This window comes from Dermacentor variabilis, chromosome 6, assembly GCF_050947875.1.
Source record: "Dermacentor variabilis isolate Ectoservices chromosome 6, ASM5094787v1, whole genome shotgun sequence".
Lineage (NCBI taxonomy): Eukaryota > Metazoa > Arthropoda > Arachnida > Ixodida > Ixodidae > Dermacentor > Dermacentor variabilis.
The window spans coordinates 104,091,071-104,112,544 of record NC_134573.1 but is presented as its reverse complement, the minus strand read 5'-3'; the positions used below and the strand labels follow the sequence as shown (position 1 = coordinate 104,112,544).

Below are 21,474 nucleotides of genomic sequence, written 5' to 3'. Positions count from 1 at the left end.
AGTAGGTAGCAAACGGGCAGATGCATTAAAAGGGCCCTGAACCACATTTTTTTTAAGCCTTGATAATACATGGGAATGAGTATAGTACTTCTCAGGAATATAATACTGAAATAATTTTTCAATAAGACTTTGTACGAGCGTACATACCAGGAGCGAAAAAGTTACCTTTCCTATTCGCCCTCAACGTCCCCTGTTCTGAAGAAGCGAGGCAGCACCGGTGATGGTGCCCCACTTATGGCTTTATGGCCAGAGGGCTTGTTGCAGCATCCCGCAGCTGCTGTGGTATTTGCACTGCGCAGCAGACGCAGCTACGTGCCACTGTAAGTGCATGGCAGGGCCGGAGTGCATGCTCGTGTGCTCTAGTCTGGCCGTGCTATGTGGTGCAGACTGGCTTTGTCCTGTACATATAGCAGGCAAATCCAGATTGCGCATTTTGAAGTGCTATCAACAGCTCGGTGTGGAGCACATCTAGCCAGGTGCAGCAGGGCGCGAGTGCCTGTCCCTTGTAGGTGCTAACCGCCATTCCTCACAAGGCGCGGCAAGCACAGCATATGTGTGGCTTGAGCACAAGTTTCGCGGGATTAGAGGCTAGTTGAGTGTTCAAGACTAACCAAAATCCATGAGGCCTGTTGGCTACGGCACCAGTAAGCAGTGTGGGCAAAGTTTTATTTCTACGTGGGCGGGTGCAGTCGAGCATGAACAGTTGATAGCCGTGGCTCTTTTGGAAGTGCGCAATTCTTATCTAAATTTGAAGTGCAGATTTTTACTTAATTCAGCCTGTATTCTAGCACACTCTAATATCGCCTGTTTTGTTCACTTCGACTATTCACAGTAACAGCAGTGGAAGTGCACTGATCGAAATGGGCTTCTTGATTGTTGTCAGCTATCAGCCAATGGTAGCCCTCTATGGGAATCTGTCCACTGATGTCGAGAGGTGACCGTCCAGCTGCCCTGATATGGGTTAGGAGAACGCATCTCTGTTGAAAAGAGGGTGTTCGAGAAAAGGGTCATTTTGCACACCACTTGTGAGCCCCACGCACAGTGCACGAGGTTGAAATTTGACTGAGATGTTCATAGCAGCAGAGTGGGTTTTTTTAACCAGACCCGAGGGATGGTTCATGGCCTCTTTAATGAAAGGCTCTGGGTGCGTAATTACTCTTGCAACTACATCGCACACCCTAGAAATCTAGCTTGGCATTGTGCGGCATGCACATCTGATTGACGCTTTAGCAAAGAACTAAAGTTAATATGTACTCTTGTGCTCAGACAGAGATTAATCAGGCATTCGAATTGCACCATAGTGATAAAATGCACTAGTGTGCTGTTCATAGCTGTTACCAAAAAGGAAATGGAATTCTTTAACGCTTGATGTGTTCAAAAAGGGAAGCATCTTTAGCACACATGTGGATGAGGGAAGTGATGTTCATGTTTGAAACTGCGGCACTTTATCTTTTCGAAATATTTAGCGCATACACAATGATGTTGGGAAAAGAACACAACACGGGCATTGCGTTGGGTTCTCTTCCCTACTTCATTGCTATTTATGTGCAACATTTTTCGACCTGAATCGCTACCAAGTTGCTCAGTTCACTCTTTTTATTAATTTTGTCTCGCTCTTGGGTTTTCACTGTCTCTCATATTTTATCTTCTGAATTCTGTACATAAGCCACATGCTTGAGCAAAATAAAACGATTGAGAGCTCGCACATCACCTTGTATGGGTCACCTTCTTGCTAACTCGTGCTCTGTTACACTATGAAGCAGTGTGTCTAGCCGTCAGGACCCCACCCTTCACACCCCCTGGTTTGTGGCAGGAGGGAGACGCAGAGACGTCCCGGCGCATGCAGTCGCTGGCACTGGCTGAGGCGGCGCTTCCGCGCCACCTGCACGGTGCCCTCTATGGCGGTGGGCAGGAGTCCCGGCTAATGGCCCTGCGGCAGCTGTGTCGTCACCTTGTGGGCCTCTGGGTCTCCGGCCACGAAGCGGCCATGGCGGCACTCAAGCGCATACTCCCACCCGGCCTGCTAGCATTCCTTGAGGACCCTAACAAGCCACCTGCTGACGCCGCAGTTCCCCGCCCGAGGGACAACCTGCGTCTGGCAAATGTCAGTGACTTTGTTTCACTTAATTTCTTGACCTTTTAGCCTTTCCTGATCCGAATTTTTATATGAAGTGATAATATTATGTTACGTGCATTTGAATAACAAAAGTTGGGGGAAAAAATTTGCACTGGAGTTCTTGGCAATGAATCAAATGTGTTTCTCATGGACGGCAAAAGGCTCAATGTGTTCTGAGCAGCAGGTAGTTCTCCAGGTTTCTTAATTCACAGTCTTAACAATGTGAAGTATGGCCACAGATTACTTGAAGACCATTTTTGTGCCGCTCAAGGCAGGTTATGCATTAGGCAGCAGGCTCCCAAAAATAAAGCCCAAGGCCTAATCTCGGTGTGATGCAACCCATTGACATTCGGGAAATTTCAGGGAGAGCCACATTTATTCAGTCGACAAAGTATGCGAATTAGCACTGCTGACACTCACATTTATGAAAATAGATTTGTTTGTTTTTGTTGGTGTCCAATATTTTCTGTAAGACATTCGACTCCTAGGAACAAAAATCTTTGGACCAGAAAGGGTTAAGTGCTGCCCCCGGGCATACTAGTCTGGGCACTGATGCGCACCCCTGGCCATGCCCTAGTAAAGCCATTGTTGGGAACCTCAGCGCTGACGCCCGTTGTTGCACCTGGGTCGCAAGCCCCAAGGGTAGCGTTGGCCTGGCGGCCTGGGGCACAACTGGAAGCATTCGAAGGTCCGAGCAAAGCATGAGTCGACTGCTAACAGAACAACTTGTTTATTCTATCATCGCATAAGAGCGGGCGGTCAGGTCGACCGAAGTGGAGAGACGGGAGAGCACGTTACTCAACAGAAGAAATCGGAGCCTCCTTCGGCGTCCGGGGGCAGCTGCTTTTATACTCTCACAGTTGAGGGCAAGAAGGAACGCCTCTATAGATGCGCACGTGACTGTGCCGCTCGGGCACGTTGGGACCAGTAGGTGACGCATCCGCCGGGCCGGCGCCGCTCGGGCACGTTGGGACGAGTAGGTGACGCATCCGCCGGGCCGGCGCCGCTCGGGCACGTTGGGACGAGTAGGTGACGCATCCGCCGGGCCGGCGCCGCTCGGGCACGTTGGGACGAGTAGGTGACGCATCCGCCGGGCCGGCGCCGCTCGGGCACGTTGGGACGAGTAGGTGACGCATCCGCCGGGCCGGCGCCGCTCGGGCACGTTGGGACGAGTAGGTGACGCATCTGCCGGGCCGGTGCCGCTCGGGCACGTTGGGATGAGTAGGTGACGCATCCGCCGGGCCGGCGCCGGTCAGACCTCCTCGCTTCACAGTTGGGGGAGCTCCTCTCCCCGGCTGCCGCGCTTCGACAAGCGTGGGCACCAACATGCACACACACACACACACGCACACGAAGACACGTGGCATGGGAACATGCCTGGACGCGCTTGGCGGGGAGGCGTAGCGGCGGCGCCGAACGGGCCAAAATGTCTGCCGCTTTGAACGAAGCCCCGGCGTCCGTTGCATCCGCGCCGGCATTACCGCGCGTCGTAGGCGAAACGTAACAGACCGCCCCGCCGGGGGAAGGAGATCCCGATGGTCAGGGGACTGCATCCGCTGTCCGGAGGGATGTCGCTCGATGATGCTCATAACCGAAGTCGGGCGTCCCTCGACGTTTCTTGAGCGCAGCGCACAGAGAAGGCCTCGTTCTCTCGTTCAGGTTCACACAGGACACTGCAAAGTGACTTCGGGAGAGTCGACATTTTTGTTCTCGTTCCCGGCAAGCGTTAGAACTACGCTGAAACTCAACCGCTCAGTCAGCAAGCACGGCACAACCCTCACTAAGCCCTGCCAGGCTCTTTCCCCTTTTATACCACTGCGTAGTTCCTTACAGTAGTCTAGCAGCACTCAGAACGCGTCCACAAATTGGAAAATTGCACTAGAAAGCACATCATCACTTTGAAACACTACACAAAAGCAATATGTTAAAAATCCTGCCTCGGGAAGAAAAACATCAGTAACAAACAATTTTGAGGCTGATTCCTACGTTAGGGGCTTCGACTTAAGCCATCGGCGTTACCGTTGAGACTCCCCTTTTTGTAACACACCTCAAAGGAATATTGTTGCAAAGCGAGGCTCCAGCGCAGGAGGCGGCCATTTTTGGGAGAGATGGTCTGCAGCCATTGGAGAGGGCAGTGATCCGTCTCAATGATAAACCTCGAGCCGGCTAGATAGCATGACAATTTCTGAACGGCCCACACGAGACACGCACACTCTTTCTCGGTGGCGCTGTACGCCTGCTCACGACTGGTCAGCTTTCGACTAGCATACAGGATGGGGTGTTCTACTTCTCCATTTTCCCGTTGGCACAGTACAACGCCCATGCCTCGCTCACTAGCATCGCACTGAACAACGAACCCTTTTGTGTAGTCGGGCGATCGTAGCACAGGCTGGCTTGTTAGGGCACTCTTTAGGGCGCTAAAAGCTCTTTCCTTTGTCTCGTCCCAGACGACTGTTTGCGGCTCTGTCTTTCTTAGAGCATCCGTCAGGGGAGCCGCGATATCAGAGTACCTGGGGATGTACCTCTGATAGTAGCCGGCGACACCTAAGAACGACCGAATATCGGTCTTCGTGCGCGGTTGCGGGAAGTCTCGCACAGCGGCCACCTTTATTTCAGAGGGGCGGCGACGACCCCGACCAATCACGTGACCGAGGTAGACAACCTCGGCCTGTGCTAACTGGCACTTGGGAGCCTTGACTGTCAAGCCCGCTTCGCGCAGGCGGGTTAGCACTGCCCGCAAGTGTGCCATATGCTCAGACCAGGATGCGGAGAATATCGCTACGTCGTCTAGATACGGTAAAGCGAATTCTTGCTGTCCCCGCAACACTTTATCCATGAGGCTTGAAAAGCAGTATGGCGCGTTCTTCAAACCAAAACTCAAAACTTTAGGACGGAACGTTCCCATTGGTGAAATGAACGCCGCATACCTACTAGCCTCTTCTGTAAGTGGAACCTGCCAATAACCCCTGACAAGATCTAGGGTGGAAATAAACTGAGCGCTACTAACTTTCTCAAGGCGCTCCTCGATGTTAGGGATCGGATAAATTTGATCCTTAGTGATGGAATTAAGCCTGCGGTAGTCAACGCAAGGACGAGGTTCCTTGCCCGGTACCTCAACTAAAATCAAAGGGGAGGTATAATCACTCTCACCCGCCTCAATAACACCGAGCTGTAGCATTTTCTTTACCTCAGCCTCCATAATATCGCTCTGGCGGGGTGACACCCGATACGCCTTGGATCGTACTGGCTCTGGGGAGGTAAGTTCTATATCATGAGTAAGGACAGAAGTCCTACCAGGCCTCTCAGAGAACAGACCTTGAAACTCTTGTAAGAGCTGGTGTAGTTCGGTTTTCTGCTCAGGCGACAGCGATGCTCCACTGACTAAGTCACTAATGACTTGATCGGTGTCTTTCCTGTTCGTCACTGAGCCTAGTCCCGGAAGCTCGACCGGAAGCTCTTCAGGAACGTTTACCATCATGCACACCACTGCTTCCCTTTGTCTATAAGGTTTGAGCAGATTACAGTGGTAAACTTGCTGTGCTTTCCGCTTTCCTGGCAGACTCACCACGTAGTTGACGTCCGACAGTTTTTGAACAATTCGTGCTGGGCCCTCCCACTGCACGTCGAGTTTGTTTTTTAGCGATGTGCGCAATATCATGACCTCATCGCCCACCTCGAAACGACGGGCCCTGGCTGTCCGATCATAATAAACCTTGGCCCTCTGCTGGGCCTTTGCCATTGCTTCACCTGACAACTCCTGTGCCCTTCTTAAGCGTTTGAGGAGCTTAAGCACGTACTCCACCACGACTGGGTCGTCGCCCCTGCCTTCCCACGATTCTCGAAGCATGCGAAGCGGAGATCGCAGCGAGCGACCGTACACCAGCTCAGCTGGCGAAAACCCCGTAGCCGCATGCGGCGCGGTCCGTAATGCAAACATCACCCCAGGCAGACACAGCTCCCAGTCAGTTTGATGTTCAAAGCACAATGCTCTCAACACGCGCTTCATGACGGAGTGGAGCTTCTCAATGGAATTCGATTGTGGGTGGTACACTGAGCTGTGTAACAGCTTTACCCCACACCTTTCGAGAAAAGTCGTCGTCAAAGCGCTAGTAAACACTGTGCCCTGATCTGATTGGATTTCCGCAGGAAAACCAACTCGCGCAAATATGGACAGTAGTGCATTGACTATCTCAACTGAGCTGAGTTCTTTAAGCGGCACTGCTTCAGGGAACTTTGTCGCTGGGCAGATCACAGTCAAAATGTGTCTGTACCCCGTGGCTGTTACCGGCAGAGGTCCCACTGTATCAATAACGAGCCGTCTAAAAGGCTCCGTAATGATAGGTACCAATTTCAACGGCGCCCTCGATTTGTCCCCTGGTTTGCCCACCCGCTGACAGGTGTCACATGTCCTCACGAAATGGTCTGCGTCCCGAAAACACCCTGGCCAATAGTACTCTTGCAAGAGACGGTCCTTAGTTTTCTTAACTCCTAGGTGTCGGGACCACGAACCCCCGTGCGACAAGCGCAACAGATCCTGACGATAGCATTGAGGCACGATCAGCTGATCGAACTCCACTCCCCTGCGGTCTAGATACTTCCGGTACAGGACCCCACCTCTTTCCACAAAGCGAGCATTTTTCTTGGCGATACCTTCCTTGACAATGCAGCGTATGTTTTCTAGGCTGCCATCCTTTTTTTGCTCGGCTATCAAAGCCGACCGGCTGACTTTTAGCAACCTATTAAGTCCGTCTGACGTAGGCGCGATGAGCAAATCTGCAGATAGCTCTTCTAACTTTCCCGCATCGGGAATATCCTCTCCAGTATCTGGTGCCTTTAACGTTACAGACTCAATTTTATTCAGTTCGGGCGTGCTCTGAATATCAGCTTGCTGCGCCTCTGACCCTTTTTCATTGTTTGACAACGTCGGCCCCGCAACTACCGCCTTTGCAGCGAGCTCCCGAACCTTCGATCTGGTTAAGGCCTGAACGCTAGCCTCACCAAACAAAAGCCCCTTCTCGCGCAGGAGGTGATCGGACCTGTTCGAAAATAGGTACGGGTACTGGGGGGGCAGCATAGATGACACTGCGGCCTCCGTCTCAAGTGCTCCGAAAGGTCCTTCAATAAGCACTTTTGCTACGGGCAGACACACGCTATGAGCTTCCACGGCTTGCTTGATCCATGCGCACTCGCCCGTGAACATATCGGGTTCTACGTAAGAGGGGTGAACTACATCCATTGTAGTGGCGGAATCGCGAAGCACTCGGCACTCTTTCCCGTTCACGAGGAGGTCTCGCATGTAAGGCTCGAGAAGCTTCATGTTCTCGTCAGTGCTGCATAATGACAAAAACACAACTTTTGTTTTTGTTTCCGGACACTGCACCGAAAAGTGACCCGGCTTCTGGCACGTATAACAAACGCGCGCTTGCCTCGTCTCGAACCGCTTGCTTTGTTCGGCTTCGGCTGCCGCCGTCTCCTTACGTTCGGTCGGACTGCTTTCACTCGCATCCGCACTACGTGTGTCGCCCCTTGCTCTCATGGGTGTGAACTTCGGCCTCTCAAACTTGGAGCCAAATTCACCCTTTTGACCGTCCTTAGCTCCGCGAGCCCGACGCGTCACAAACTCCTCGGCTAGCTCAGCGGCTTTAGCCACCGTACAAACGTCTGGCCTATCCAAGACCCAGTACCGCACGTTCTCAGGTAACCGACTACAAAACTGTTCCAGCCCGAAGCACTGCAGAACTTTATCGTGGTCACCAAACGCTTTCTCTTCTTTGAGCCACTCCTGCATGTTTGACATAAGCCTGTACGCAAACTCCGTATATGACTCACTTTTGCCTTTCTCATTTTCCCGAAACTTCCGACGGAACGCCTCCGCTGACAGCCTGTACTTTTTTAGCAGACTCGATTTCACTTTGTCGAAATCCTCTGCCTCCTCTCTATTCAAGCGAGCGACTACGTCGGCCGCCTCGCCGGGTATCAAAGTGAGCAAGCGCTGTGGCCACGTTTCCCGAGAGAACCCCTGCTTCTCGCACGTTCGCTCAAAGTTAACCAGGAACAAACCAATGTCCTCTCCAAGCTTAAACGGCCGCATCAGGTCAGTCATTTTGAACAATACGCGTTCTCCTGCACCGTGTGCCTGACTTCCATTACGAGCGCGTTCCATCTCTACCTCGAGACGCTTCATTTCCAAAGCGTGTTGACGGTCGCGCTCTTGTTTCTCTCGCTCTTTCTGTTCTTTACGTTCACGCTCTTCTTTTTCTTTCTGTTCTTTTCGTTCACGCTCATCTTTCTCTTTCTGTTCTTTAATTTCGCGCTCCTGTCTTTTTGCCGTCTCCCTCTCCTCAATGGTCTCAAGGCATTCCGACAGCTCGTCATCCTCAGCTTCTAACTCAAGAATAGCCCTTAGCAGTTCTAGTTTTCTGAGTTTGTCTGAGACATCCAGACCCAACTCTCTTGCAAGCTCCAGCAATTTCGGTTTGCGCAACGACTTCAAATCCATGGCTGCTCTGAATGCTGCTTTCTCTACTGCCTATTATTGTCTTGCCGCAAACTAACCCGGCAGCAACGACAACCACAATTAGCAGCTCTGTTTCTGACACTAACAAAAGCCTGGCAAAACTCAGAAGAAGAAAGTCCCGCACTCACCAAACCTCGCAGCCAAGAATTCAGCGCAGTCGTTCCGCTGCAGGCAACCAGTCATCACACAGGGCTCGTTGCACTGCTCCCGGATGGTCGTTGTGCTGCTCAGCATACAGTCAACCGCATATCTTCGCTGCTGGCCTCCGTTGTCGCGATCCCACCGCTGCCAGACAGTTGTTGGGAACCTCAGCGCTGACGCCCGTTGTTGCACCTGGGTCGCAAGCCCCAAGGGTAGCGTTGGCCTGGCGGCCTGGGGCACAACTGGAAGCATTCGAAGGTCCGAGCAAAGCATGAGTCGACTGCTAACAGAACAACTTGTTTATTCTATCATCGCATAAGAGCGGGCGGTCAGGTCGACCGAAGTGGAGAGACGGGAGAGCACGTTACTCAACAGAAGAAATCGGAGCCTCCTTCGGCGTCCGGGGGCAGCTGCTTTTATACTCTCGCAGTTGAGGGCAAGAAGGAACGCCTCTATAGATGCGCACGTGACTGTGCCGCTCGGGCACGTTGGGACCAGTAGGTGACGCATCCGCCGGGCCGGCGCCGCTCGGGCACGTTGGGACGAGTAGGTGACGCATCCGCCGGGCCGGCGCCGCTCGGGCACGTTGGGACGAGTAGGTGACGCATCCGCCGGGCCGGCGCCGCTCGGGCACGTTGGGACGAGTAAGTGACGCATCCGCCGGGCCGGCGCCGCTCGGGCACGTTGGGACGAGTAGGTGACGCATCCGCCGGGCCGGCGCCGCTCGGGCACGTTGGGACGAGTAGGTGACGCATCCGCCGGGCCGGCGCCGGTCAGACCTCCTCGCTTCACAGTTGGGGGAGCTCCTCTCCCCGGCTGCCGCGCTTCGACAAGCGTGGGCACCAACATGCACACACACACACACACGCACACGAAGACACGTGGCATGGGAACATGCCTGGACGCGCTTGGCGGGGAGGCGTAGCGGCGGCGCCGAACGGGCCAAAATGTCTGCCGCTTTGAACGAAGCCCCGGCGTCCGTTGCATCCGCGCCGGCATTACCGCGCATCGTAGGCGAAACGTAACACCATGTTACACTTTTTACATCCCCCCCCCCTCATCCCCCTGTCTTTCCCAAAATAATTCATGAACAATAAACACCCTTGACTGGTCGCACTAACTACACAGAAGTTGGTTAATGGCAGGTTTGTTTTTATACAACAGATGACGTGACAAGGCTCACCTGTCGACATTTTTAACATCTCATCTTTTCCGGCATGGTGGACCAGTGCAAGAAAGCTGCGCATTTTGTTAACAATGCAGAAATTCAAGAACTTATGAACTCTGTTTTACACCTCTATTACGAGGTGTTTTCAAGTGACAGTGAAAGTCATGAATAGGCCATGCTGATTGTGGAACACAAATTGTCCTTATTAAGATAATTGTTTTAATTTTCTGATGAAGGAACTTTTTAATATGTTCAGCAAGAGATCACCAATAAATGGCATTTTAATCTAAAGCCCACTAAGGTGCAGCTTAACAGAAATAGAATTTGTTGCACTTTGGGAAAACTTTTGGTGTTAGAAATGCCTGAAGCACTCGACACCCTTAAAGGCTAACTTCAGTGAAGCTTTGTTTCTAGTAAGAAGCCTTGTTTAAGGTAGTGTAGCAATAGAGCAGGGTTCTTGAAGTCTTACATTTGAAATACGAGTGGATGCATCACAAAAAATCTTACAAAAGTAAGCATTTTTGATACCAAAACTGGGAAACCTGCTGCCATTATCACTCACTAGAAGTGACACAGAATTCAGAATGTTGAGAAGTTGTTGCACATGCCCACCCAGGTCATAGTGGGAGGGGGTAGGTAAAGGATGCTCTTGCATTAAAAAGGAGCAATAGGCAGGTTACTGCTATTGGCTTATTGGCCCTGCCCTGCCCTAGCTGAGAGTAATGTTTGACTTGAGGGTTAATGGGGAAAGTAAACATTGCTCTCGCTATATCTTCTTTCATATTTCAGGTTCTGTTTAAAATTATTTCTCGGATATATTTCTTGAGGTGCACTCATTCATTAAGTTGCTTGGATTTCAAGAAAAAGTTTTTAAAGACCCTCCCACCTTTCCCCCTCGACTCCTCCATGAGGGGGAGGGGGAGGAGAGGTATATACATCTACATTAAGATGTAGCAGATAGTGATTTGTACAGGCCTCCATGGCTGTTGAAAGTCAGGAGATTGTAGCAAGTAAAATCCTCAAGGGCTTTGTCCATTATTGGAATCAGTTGTGAGAGTGTTCATGATTGTTCCGTGATCTAAGATTTTTGACATTTCTCAGCATATTGATCTTTTTGGCAATAATTGGGTGCAGTTTGATTTTGAACTAATTCAAGCAAGTATTTCACCATCTTCAGTCCCCGTGTTACAACAATAAAGTCAGTGCCATAGTATAATCTCTAAGCATTTCTAAGCATGTGTAAGTCAGTGCCGTACCTTAGATCAATCTTGCAGGCATATTAAGAATATGGAATGGCTGTTGGAGGAAGGTTGTTTAGGCTACCTAGGTAATCTTTTAAGTAATGACAAATGAAGTTCTTGTTTTTCATGGCTTCTCTTTTGATTGGCGTTGTGCCTTTTGAGGGACAAAACTTATTTTATATTTTGCATGAGTAATGCAAGTTGAAACCTGAGACCCTTCCCTTGAGTCTCAGATGCTATGTTCCCTATTGATTCTCACACATAATCCTTTCCAGTCTAATAGCTTCAGTGCTTATTCCAAGCATGCAGTGTCCCCTTGCCTGACACCCTTCTTCAATGGGTATTTTCCCACTTATGAAGATCAAAGTAGCTTTGCAATTTTAATAGATCTTTTCCGAAGATATTGATGCATGCTTCTTCTAGTCCTTCACTACGTAATGTGTCCATGACTGCTGGTATCTATACTTAATGTAGCACGTTTTCATATGTGAAAGCCATATATGGAAAGGCTGGTTATACAGTAGAACCTCATTAACACATTCCCACTTATTAAGTAATGGACCACTTAAGCCGTAGTCGCTTAACGCATGCCAAACGGCTAGTGTGTAGTATTTACTCCATTTGCCAGTGCGTACTAGCGTGGAATCGGTGACATGTTGTGCATTCAAACTATATATAGCAAAACTGCAGTGCATGGATCTTGCCTGGACTGCAATCACCACCGATACTGACATCAAAACATAGTAGCCATGATGTTTTTCCTGCTTCCATAGCTTCTAGCACTTCCACATCGTTGTCACAGATGATGACGGGAATGATGGCCCTTCTGTATCCGACGTGGCTAGTATGTTGACCGTCATGAGAGTGTTCGCAGTGGGGCCTGACGAGGAAACTGGCTCGCGCCCTTGTTGAGTTTGAAGATGCCATCGTTGCTGCAAGGCCGCCGTGGCAGCAAGTGAAAGTCAGATTTTTTGCTGCCTCCTTGCAAATAAAGCTTGTCTGCATGTGCATTTTAACGAGAATTAACATGTTTTTCTTTTATTGGTAAGTATATACTCGTTCATCTGCAATTGTGGGTTAATTAGTACATCACTTAGTGTGTACCTGATCTACGTTTCCCGCCAACTATGTGGTAACAAGGTTTTACTGTATTCCGCATATTGTCACCTGATTGATGACATGAAGGCTTCAACTAATCAGTAGACTTTGTTTGCATGTCTCCATGATATTGCGTTTCTGTTCATGCAAATAGGACCATTCAAGTAGCCGGGCACCCTCACGGGCTGTACAGCAATGGAAAGCAGTTGAGCGGCAGGTGGACAAGTTCCTCCAGCACTGGAGGCAGCGGACAGCACCGCCTTCAAATGCCAATGACACGGTGCGGCCTGTTGTCCTCCGCAAGCGACGCCAGCGTGTCCGTGTTGAAGCCAACTGGCCCATGTTCTACTACCAATTCTACCAGGACCACGCACGACCAGACCTCATTTGGAACTTCAGGGTGAGTATTTTGTTCTGAAGCAAGGTTGTTGCCAAGTTTTGCTGCTTTCTGCCGAGATGACTTCTTTTGGGATGGTCTACATTGGAATGGCCAAATTGGGATCTGTAAGCTACAGAAATTTTGACTCCTCTACTCCGTGTGTACCTTTACGCGGGAGTATATATTAGCCTGTGAACTTTGAAGATTTGCAATGCGGTTGTATGAAGCTCAGTGATGAAAGTTGGCACAACACCAATAATGAGGCCAGTGGCGCAGCTGTCATGGCAGATGATGGATGACCTAGATAAGAATAGGTGAGTGGCATTGTGGATGATGTCATCGGTTTTTCTCTCTCATTTAAGACGCTGTCAGTGACGCATCGGTCACAGCATATTAATCGTGACTATTTTGCAAGATGGTTGGCACTTTTTGTCTACTGTTGCACTCACATTTATGTATTGCTCATGTGCTCAGATTTATGTGCACATCAAAGAACTCCAAGTAGCTAAAGTTAATCTGGAGTCTTCCACCACAGTGGGCCTCACAATAAGATTATGGTTTTTGCATTTAAAACTCCAGAATTAAATTTAATTTTGAGTAACGCACCAGAAAATTGACATAATTGTTTGCTTTGCTCTGTGACAAATGCATGCACTCAGCTAGGCTCCACATTTCTGTCCTCCACGATGTTAGTTTAATACCGAGACACCGCTGTTCATGGCTACTGTTTGGCTACTGTTTGGCTACTCTCCCCTTCTGCCGCCTAGATCGGCTAATGCTTGGATAGTTGACTACATTAAGGAATTTTGGGGCTACTTTTGGAGCAGGGGGCCAGCCGGACTAGTCACCAAGGGGCATGTAGCAAAGTGTGCGTCAGTCATTCATGCACTCTGTTGGAACCTGTGCACACGTGTGAAACTCTGAACAGACTGTCAGCTTTGACCTGTGTAACTGGAGTCATTTCTGAGTGAAGCAGGCATGTCTAAATGCAGTTACCACAATGCTGGTGTGTAGGCTAGATAAGTGAGCATGTTTATGTATGGTGTTCAGCATGTACAGGATAAGGACAAAGGATAAGAGTGCTGATGCTATTTTCTTGCTACTTTCGTGACGCATGCCCATGCAAACATGAACACATCTCACTCGATAACTGCAGACACTCGCTGTAAGAATGATGTGATGATGAGCGGCAGCAATGGCGAGGGAGTTGACTTTCGTGCAGGCTCTTGCTTCAATGCGAACTAACCCTGCGTGAACACAGCACACACGAAGCCATCAGCCAGCTAGAGTTTTCTGCCCTTAGCACCCACTGCATATTACAGGAGACTCTCTTTAAACAAAACTTCAAGAGACCAAGGAAATTGGTTCCGTTTATCAGGAGTTCCATTTACTGAGAGACATTGCAGAGAGCATTGCATGAATACAAAACCATCGAATTATGAGGATGGTATTCCGTTTAAGTGGCAGTTCCGTTTAAGTGATTTCCATTTATTGAGATTCCACTGTACCACCAAGATTGGGCGTGCGCGGCCATGCTCAGCTGCGCCATGCGCAGCCAAAGTAGAAGAGGAGAAGCATGCTAATGTGCCTCGTCCCTTCCCTGCTAGAGCGCACACATCTGCCCACACCCTCCCCTTCTGCATGTGAGAAGAGAGCATGGATCCTCTCCACCCTTCTCTCTTGCACGCATGACATCAAGCCAACATCCTTCTCAGCTCCACCTCACCTGCTTACCCCTGCGGCTACAGCATACAGTGCGCTGTCGTGATCTTATCGCCCAAATTCTTTAATGGGGAACATCATAGCAAGGCCGACAATAACGATGACGACAAATATTGGCCTGGAGTGTCCATATAATTGCTATCACAACAAAATACAGTTGACTTTAATTAATTTGACCTTGAGGGGACTTCGTCGATTCACCGTTGATTACGATACTCCCTAATGCGAAATTTGAATGCTGCTCCACATTTGTTCCACAAGTGTTCATTTTGCGATATATTGGCTGGTGCGGACAATCTGTCTCGTGTGGCACAACTTCCTTGCTAATCAGGAGATCGCGAGAGGCAGCTCATGGGTAACGTGTGGGCATGATTCACAGCAGCCACCGGAGACAGACCTCCACTCATGCAACGCTTTGTTTCCATATATGGTGAGACGACGAGTGCTACTCTGCGCTCCACATTCGCTCTTTTATCCTTCGCTGTGCTCGTTCGTTCAGTTACGAGGGACACTGACGCTGACTGCAGGAACGAGTGCCTAAGAGCTGGGCTCTAAAATGTTAAAATGCAGTACTGATTTTAAATGAGTTGAATGTTGGGCTAGTTCGTATTTTGACATGAGAACCATCTTGAAATACAGCGCAATGGATGGCACAACAGAAAGAAAGGAAGATGAATACAGTATTTGTCTGATCCTAACATGCCCCGAATAAAACGTGTGCTCACTTTTGATGGGTTCGAAGTAGAAAAATAACATAGAAATGACATGATAGCTCCTAAATAAAGTAGAAATTGAAATGTGCACACAATTTATTAACAAGATATTGTATCATGCCACTGTTTCTGGCAATAAAATAAAAATGAAATCACCAAATTTACCTTTGCAGAATAGAAATTTATTTACGTCTACTGTTCTCATCACTCCTATGGCAGCACTATATAAAGTGGACTCTTGTTACAATGGACCCTGATAATCCGAAAAAAAAAATCATGACCATTTTATCCAAAGTTCGTAATATCCGAGACGTTTCACTTCCAAAACTTTCATCGCGATGTCTAACAACTTTATCGCAAAGCGTGAGGGACGAATCTCTAAAGTAATAAACAAACGAAGTCAGTTTCACCTGAAAGGCGAAGCATCAATTGCGATAGCAAATTCATATAAGCGCAGCAGCCAGAGAATTGACCTTCGTGCTGTCTCCTTTTCAACGTGAACTGAAAGTCAAAATTACAGCACATACGAAGCTACCAACACTGGGGGCATTTTGTCCACTTTGCAGATTGCTTTCAAAATAGGATGTCCGCACGGCTGTGCCGTTAACAGCAGCCACCGGAGTAGAACCCCCCCCCCCCCCCCTTTTCCTTTGCTTTCTTATTCTCTCCTATTGGCAGCTGCTACTTTGTCTCACAGTGTGCTTTTTGGTGAAGGAGTACAGTAATTTTGCACCAATTTAGACTATCTACAAAATTCAAGTTCACCAGACGCAATTTAACTGCATCACTTGTCTGGATAGTGATGCAGTTCAGAGAAGCTTGCAGCGCAGTGAAGCAGCCTTATAGGCCAGTGCCCAGCCACGCAGCAGACTCTCAACATAAAAATTTTGTTCTTGCATAAAGCAGAAAGTAATCTGATTAAACTTTCAGAAATACATCTCTTTTTGACACCCTTTCATATGAATTTAAGCATGCGTTTTTACTTTGGACAGCATCACCAATCTATACCTGCCTGAACATGAGGCATATCGCACATTTTTCAATGCTTGCGCCTCTTCCACTTCAAAACTACTTGCCCATTAACCTAAATACTTTTTTCACACACTTACTGCCAATCCAACCAAGTGATGCACTTGTATTGTGTCTCGAAAGCTTGTAGAACTTTGTAAAAATAGTATAAATTGGCACAGAATTGCTGTAATCTTCACCACAAAGCACATTGTGGGACAAAGTAGCAGCCGTCGATGGTAGGGAATAAGTGCAATTCCTTTTCTAGTAACCAGGAAATTCTTAGGGCACTCCTTGTAGTATTGTATTTTTGTGAGTGTTCTTTTGCAACCTGGGTTTCGCCTACCATGGCTACATTTAAATCAATGTAAGAGGCACCAAAATTTTTTTCTTGCAAAGATAGTTTACAAAGGCAAACAGTACCAAAATCATTGGCAACAATTTTCTTGAAAGAATCGAGAGGGTCAAGTGCAATGTCTGACACGTTTGGCATGGAATGGCCGAATATTGCATCAAATAAAAAAAAAAGAATATTGAATCAAACAGGAAAAAATGTATCACGAAGTTTAACGTTTACAAATTTTGTGTGAAAAATCACGGTGACGCACATACTCGGGAGTCTACTAGCATTGCTTAGCAAGAATGTTGCAAGCTATCCATGACTTAGGTGTCTAGTAATCAAGATTTACAGTATGGTCCACTAAAAGGTGTAGCAAATCAGTATGCTAGCACTGGTTACAGCTCGGTTCTGTATGAACGTCTGGCAAATATTTTTTGTCAATAAAACGTGTGTTGAACAGAATCAATACTCTTCCCTTTCATGGCTCCAATCACCATCACTGCCGAAGGTATCGCAAACCTCATCGCGAATCTTAGTTTCTACTTCATCTGGCATTGATCACATCAACTCTAAAATACTGAAGAATACTACTGATATATCTAGCCGCTTTCTGTGTCTCCTCCTTAACCAGTATGCATATCAGGTGAGCTGCCTAAGGACTGGAAGATTGGTAAGGTAGCTTCCCTATTTAAATCCGGTAACAAGCACTCGCCCTTTAATTATTGACACATTTCACTGACGTGCATATGCTGCAAATTACTTGAACATATTATAGCTTCTCATATCTACGGTCACCTTGAATCAAATAACTTTTTTTTCTCTAATCAGCATGGCTTCAGAAAAGGCCACTCATGTGACACTCAAGTTATTTGAATTCACAACTGACCTTCACTTTAACATGAACTCTAACGTTCAAACCGATTGCCTCGTTCTTGATTTCGCTAAGGCATTTGATACTGTACGTCATTGCCGTTTAATTTCCAATTTGTCTGCCCTTTGTATTGATTCATTAACACTCTCTTGGCTATGTAACTTCTTGTCGTGTCAGCAATTTACATTGGTCAACAGCATTTCGGCTGACCTTTGCGTTGTCACGCCCGGTGTCCCCCAAGGCAGTGCGCTAGGTCCATTACTCTTTTTAATATACATCAATGACTTGCCTGCTAACCTTTCATCCTCAGTTAGGTTGTTCGCTGATGACTGCATCATCTACCGCAATATTAAATGGATTCGTGATCATCTTACTCTCCAAAATTACCAAATAGATGATGCGTAACTTTGCAGATGTCCCTAAACACCTCCAAATGCAAGTTAATCTCGTTTAGTCGAAAGCACACTAACTTAGTGTTCCACTAGTCAGTTAATAATACTGCATTTTCGACTGCCCCGTTGTACAAATATCTCAGCGTTTATCTTTCGTCGGGCTTATCCTGGACAACGCATGTAGCAACTGTCTCATCCAAAGCTTCTTAATTTCTCTGCTACCTGCGTGGAAACTTGCGTAATGTGCCTTGTAATGTACGAAAATTAGCATATCTTACTTATGTTCGCCCACAACTAGAATACGTTTTATCCACATGGTCACCATATCAAGATTATCCAATCCATATGTTGGAAGCCGTTCAAAATAGGGCAGCCAGATTCATCTCTGGCAACTACGACTATCATTCGAGCATTACCCAAATAAAACAAGACCTCGCATTTCAGTCATTAGAGGGTCGCCACGTTGTTGCTCTTTTGTGTTTGTTTCACAGGTTCATTTGTAGTAATAACTTCCACTGTTTGCCACTTCATGCTCCTGTGTGCACATCTCGTTGCATTCACAACACACTTAGTTTCATGCGCATTCATGGTCAAACGCAGGCATTTAATTCCTCACCCCTATGAAGAGCTATTGCACGTTGGAACAGTGTCCCGAATCACATTGCATCCATCTCCGACCGTGAAACATTCCGTGATGACCTGAATTTGTTGCATGTTAATATTGTGTAACGATGTCCACTTTGCTATTTTGTCATGTAATTACTGTTGCCCCCCTTACTTAATTCCCTTCAATGGGCCTGTAAGGTAAAATGAATAAATAAATAAATAAGAAGTGCTTTTCACCCTCTGAAGCAGAAGTATTAGTGAAGTTATGTTCTACTGAATATCTTATGAGATTTTCAGTTTAATAGTGGACCTCTGTTTTATGGCACTCCTTTATCGCATAGAAACTTTCCAGGCTTCCTCCACAATACAGAATTTTTCTAGCTTTATGGGCAGACAGGTATTGTTGGTTATTGTCAGTTCATGAAGGTCAATCTAGTGACAAATGAAAGTGTGGACCCCGCATCACGTGACTTGATCATTGCCTTGTGTGTAGCTTTCATTGGCGCTGCACGGGTCAACTGCAGTCACACTGATGGTAAAGAACAGGGGCCTTTTCATTGGCAGGGCCACGACAAAATCGCGCAGGGCAACCTGCATGCCCCCCATTTTCCTGGTCCCTCCGCTCTCTGTGCAGGTGTCTGGAGCTGGGCAGTCAGTGCACTACTCACATGACACTTTTGCCCCCACAGTGTAAAATTAAAGCTATAAAGCCTTGTGCCGGTTTACTCTTAGCTACAAAAGAAGGCCAATGTGCGTTTAAGAACAGTGTCAGGAATAAGAGGCTGTAGTACGGCGTGTCGCAAGAAAGGTGGCTGTGAACAATGTTGGTGCCGTCTCATACACTCCCTTTCGTGGGCAAGGATGTTTGGCGGTTTTCCTAATATTGTGCAGCTGCTGGAAAAAAGATCTGTGTCAATTCGGCACTAAACTGTAACTTTACTCGCAGATGTTTGGCCGAACAAAGCAGCACCAATTAGGCTGAATGGCCTATACAGATCAAATTGATGGCTGTTGAACCAGCATTCAGGTTTGCAGGCAACCGTGTCAGGGGCTTGTGTGGCAGTTTTGTCTGTGCGCTTAAACTCATTTGTGGAAAGGAAGCTCCGAACTGCGTTAATACGTCTCTGTGGACACATGTATCTGATACGATCTGCAGGCCTTGCCGTGCCTAATCAGCTCAATAATCACACATGTTCTGGCGCATTTCGAAATATGTGATGCTTTTTTTACTATTCGCTCTGTCCATGTTATTATTTCGATCGGTTCTGCCGCCTAATGAACCTTGTACTGACTGACCGCACACTGTGAAAGGCTGCGCCCAGGCACCGACCACTCTAGGTGTTTCACCGTACATACTGATTAGAAATATCGAAAAGTAGATGTTTGATTCACAAATAGAATTATTCGAACATTTATTATTCAGTTTGATTCTTTGATATTCAAATCTTTTCACGCCCCTACATTAATGCTGCCTATGAACCACTACATGTCTTCCGTACGGTCCATTGCACATTTAACGAGTGCACATACAAAGCTGGTAAGTGTTAATATTGGTTGCTGGCTTATTGCCAATAAATCCAAAGCTTGCTTCATGCGTGTGGCCATCAGTGCAGGCCATACACGTGATCTTACATCCGATATCAAATGTTGTCTACAGCATAGCTTCCTACAATAATTACTAGAGGCAACTCAGGCCCTACTGTCTACGGGAGCTTCAAGCAGGGCTGTTAACCAGCACAGGAATGAGGGTTAGTTCATGGATTTGTCTAAACTTTGTCCTTATGGCTTCAAATGGCTTCACAGCCTTGCAAATTATACACTTCCAATAAATATTTCATTATACATTAATAAATAAATACAAATACAATTTTCTGATGGCTATATTTGACCAGAGGACTTCTAACACAGAAGCCAGATATTGTAACCACTATGCCATGGATGGAAGCTTCGACATGCAGAATAAAATTACCTTATGAGTTGTCTTCGGGCAAACCCAGCATGTTGAGACACTCTGACATATTTCATTTTGGCCACAAACGAATTCCTCAGGAGGCAGAATCGCTGCAATTAACAGTGATTATGCATTTTCAGTCTTATTAGCTTCTACATTTAGCACAGTTTAGATCTTTTATATACTTGAGCCAATGAAGGCAGATAAAGGGTAGTAAACAAAGCCACAAGAACGTCCGAGGCCACAAACACAAAGATCAGACAGATCCATGTACCATGACAAATCCATCATTCCCATGGTGACTGAATGATCGCAGCTGTGCCAGAGTCATGCGCCCCTTGCCAGGGGCATGCAAGGAAGTCAGAATAATTGAATAAGCTTAAAAAATTGGGTATCCAAAAAATCTATCAGTGACTGTAGTGTAGTTACGCACAGCTAGTCCCGTTGGAAGTAAAGTGAAACAACCGAACATAACTAACTTGCCAGCTTCTGCATTCACAGTATGAGCCAAAAAGATCATTACATTTAGGTGACCATAAAAAAAGCTTTTTTTTTTTTCTTTTGGTATGTATGCGTGTCATGTTCATTGCATCACAAAATGAAACCCCATGCATGTGCACACGTGTACGCAGACGCGGGAGGAACTGCGGGATGCGCTGGAAGCAGAGTTGCGTAGCTTCTGCCAAGACCGGTCGGTGTGTGGTGCCGGCCTGCCCGTAGCTTGGAACCACTGGGAGTTTGAGGTGCTCTACCCAAGCCTGCAGGAGGAAGTACGTGTAGGGGACTACTTCCTGCGCCTGCTTCTCGAGGATGACCAGCCGACTGACGGCGCCTCGGCATCCTACATCCGCCGCTCGTGAGGAGCCACTTTCTTTTTTGTCCTCTGCTGGTTCCGTAATCGGATACTGCTTTTTGATGTCGCTCAGAAGAAAAGTATGCACAGTTAACGATTTACTGAAGTCAATGGAGCCCGAGAATTTTGTTATATCGAGAGCTTCCTTGTATAAAAACACTTTAAGCACTCCGGAGAATAACATCATATTTCTTTAACCCTTTAATCATGCAGCCTATAGATACACAGAAAAGTGCTTATTTTCTAGCTATATGTGCAAAACACACCAAGAATAAGCATAATCAACAAAAAGGAAAACATATTTTGCTGAAATTTTTTCAACCATCTACCTTCCCACTCATTTTACTAAAACATTTTG

General features: G+C 47.4%; 1 protein-coding gene across 1 annotated transcript in view; it reads left to right on the top strand.

Moving 5' to 3' along the window:
* Nucleotides 1-21,474, top strand: part of Rme-8 (receptor mediated endocytosis 8) — a 187,602-nt gene that overhangs the window by 70,400 nt on the left and 95,728 nt on the right. The window contains exons 16-18 of the mRNA XM_075695386.1: nt 1,814-2,104; nt 12,436-12,681; nt 20,896-21,119. Coding sequence (XP_075551501.1) covers nt 1,814-2,104; nt 12,436-12,681; nt 20,896-21,119 — 761 coding nt within the window. The remainder of the gene's footprint in view (nt 1-1,813; nt 2,105-12,435; nt 12,682-20,895; nt 21,120-21,474) is intronic.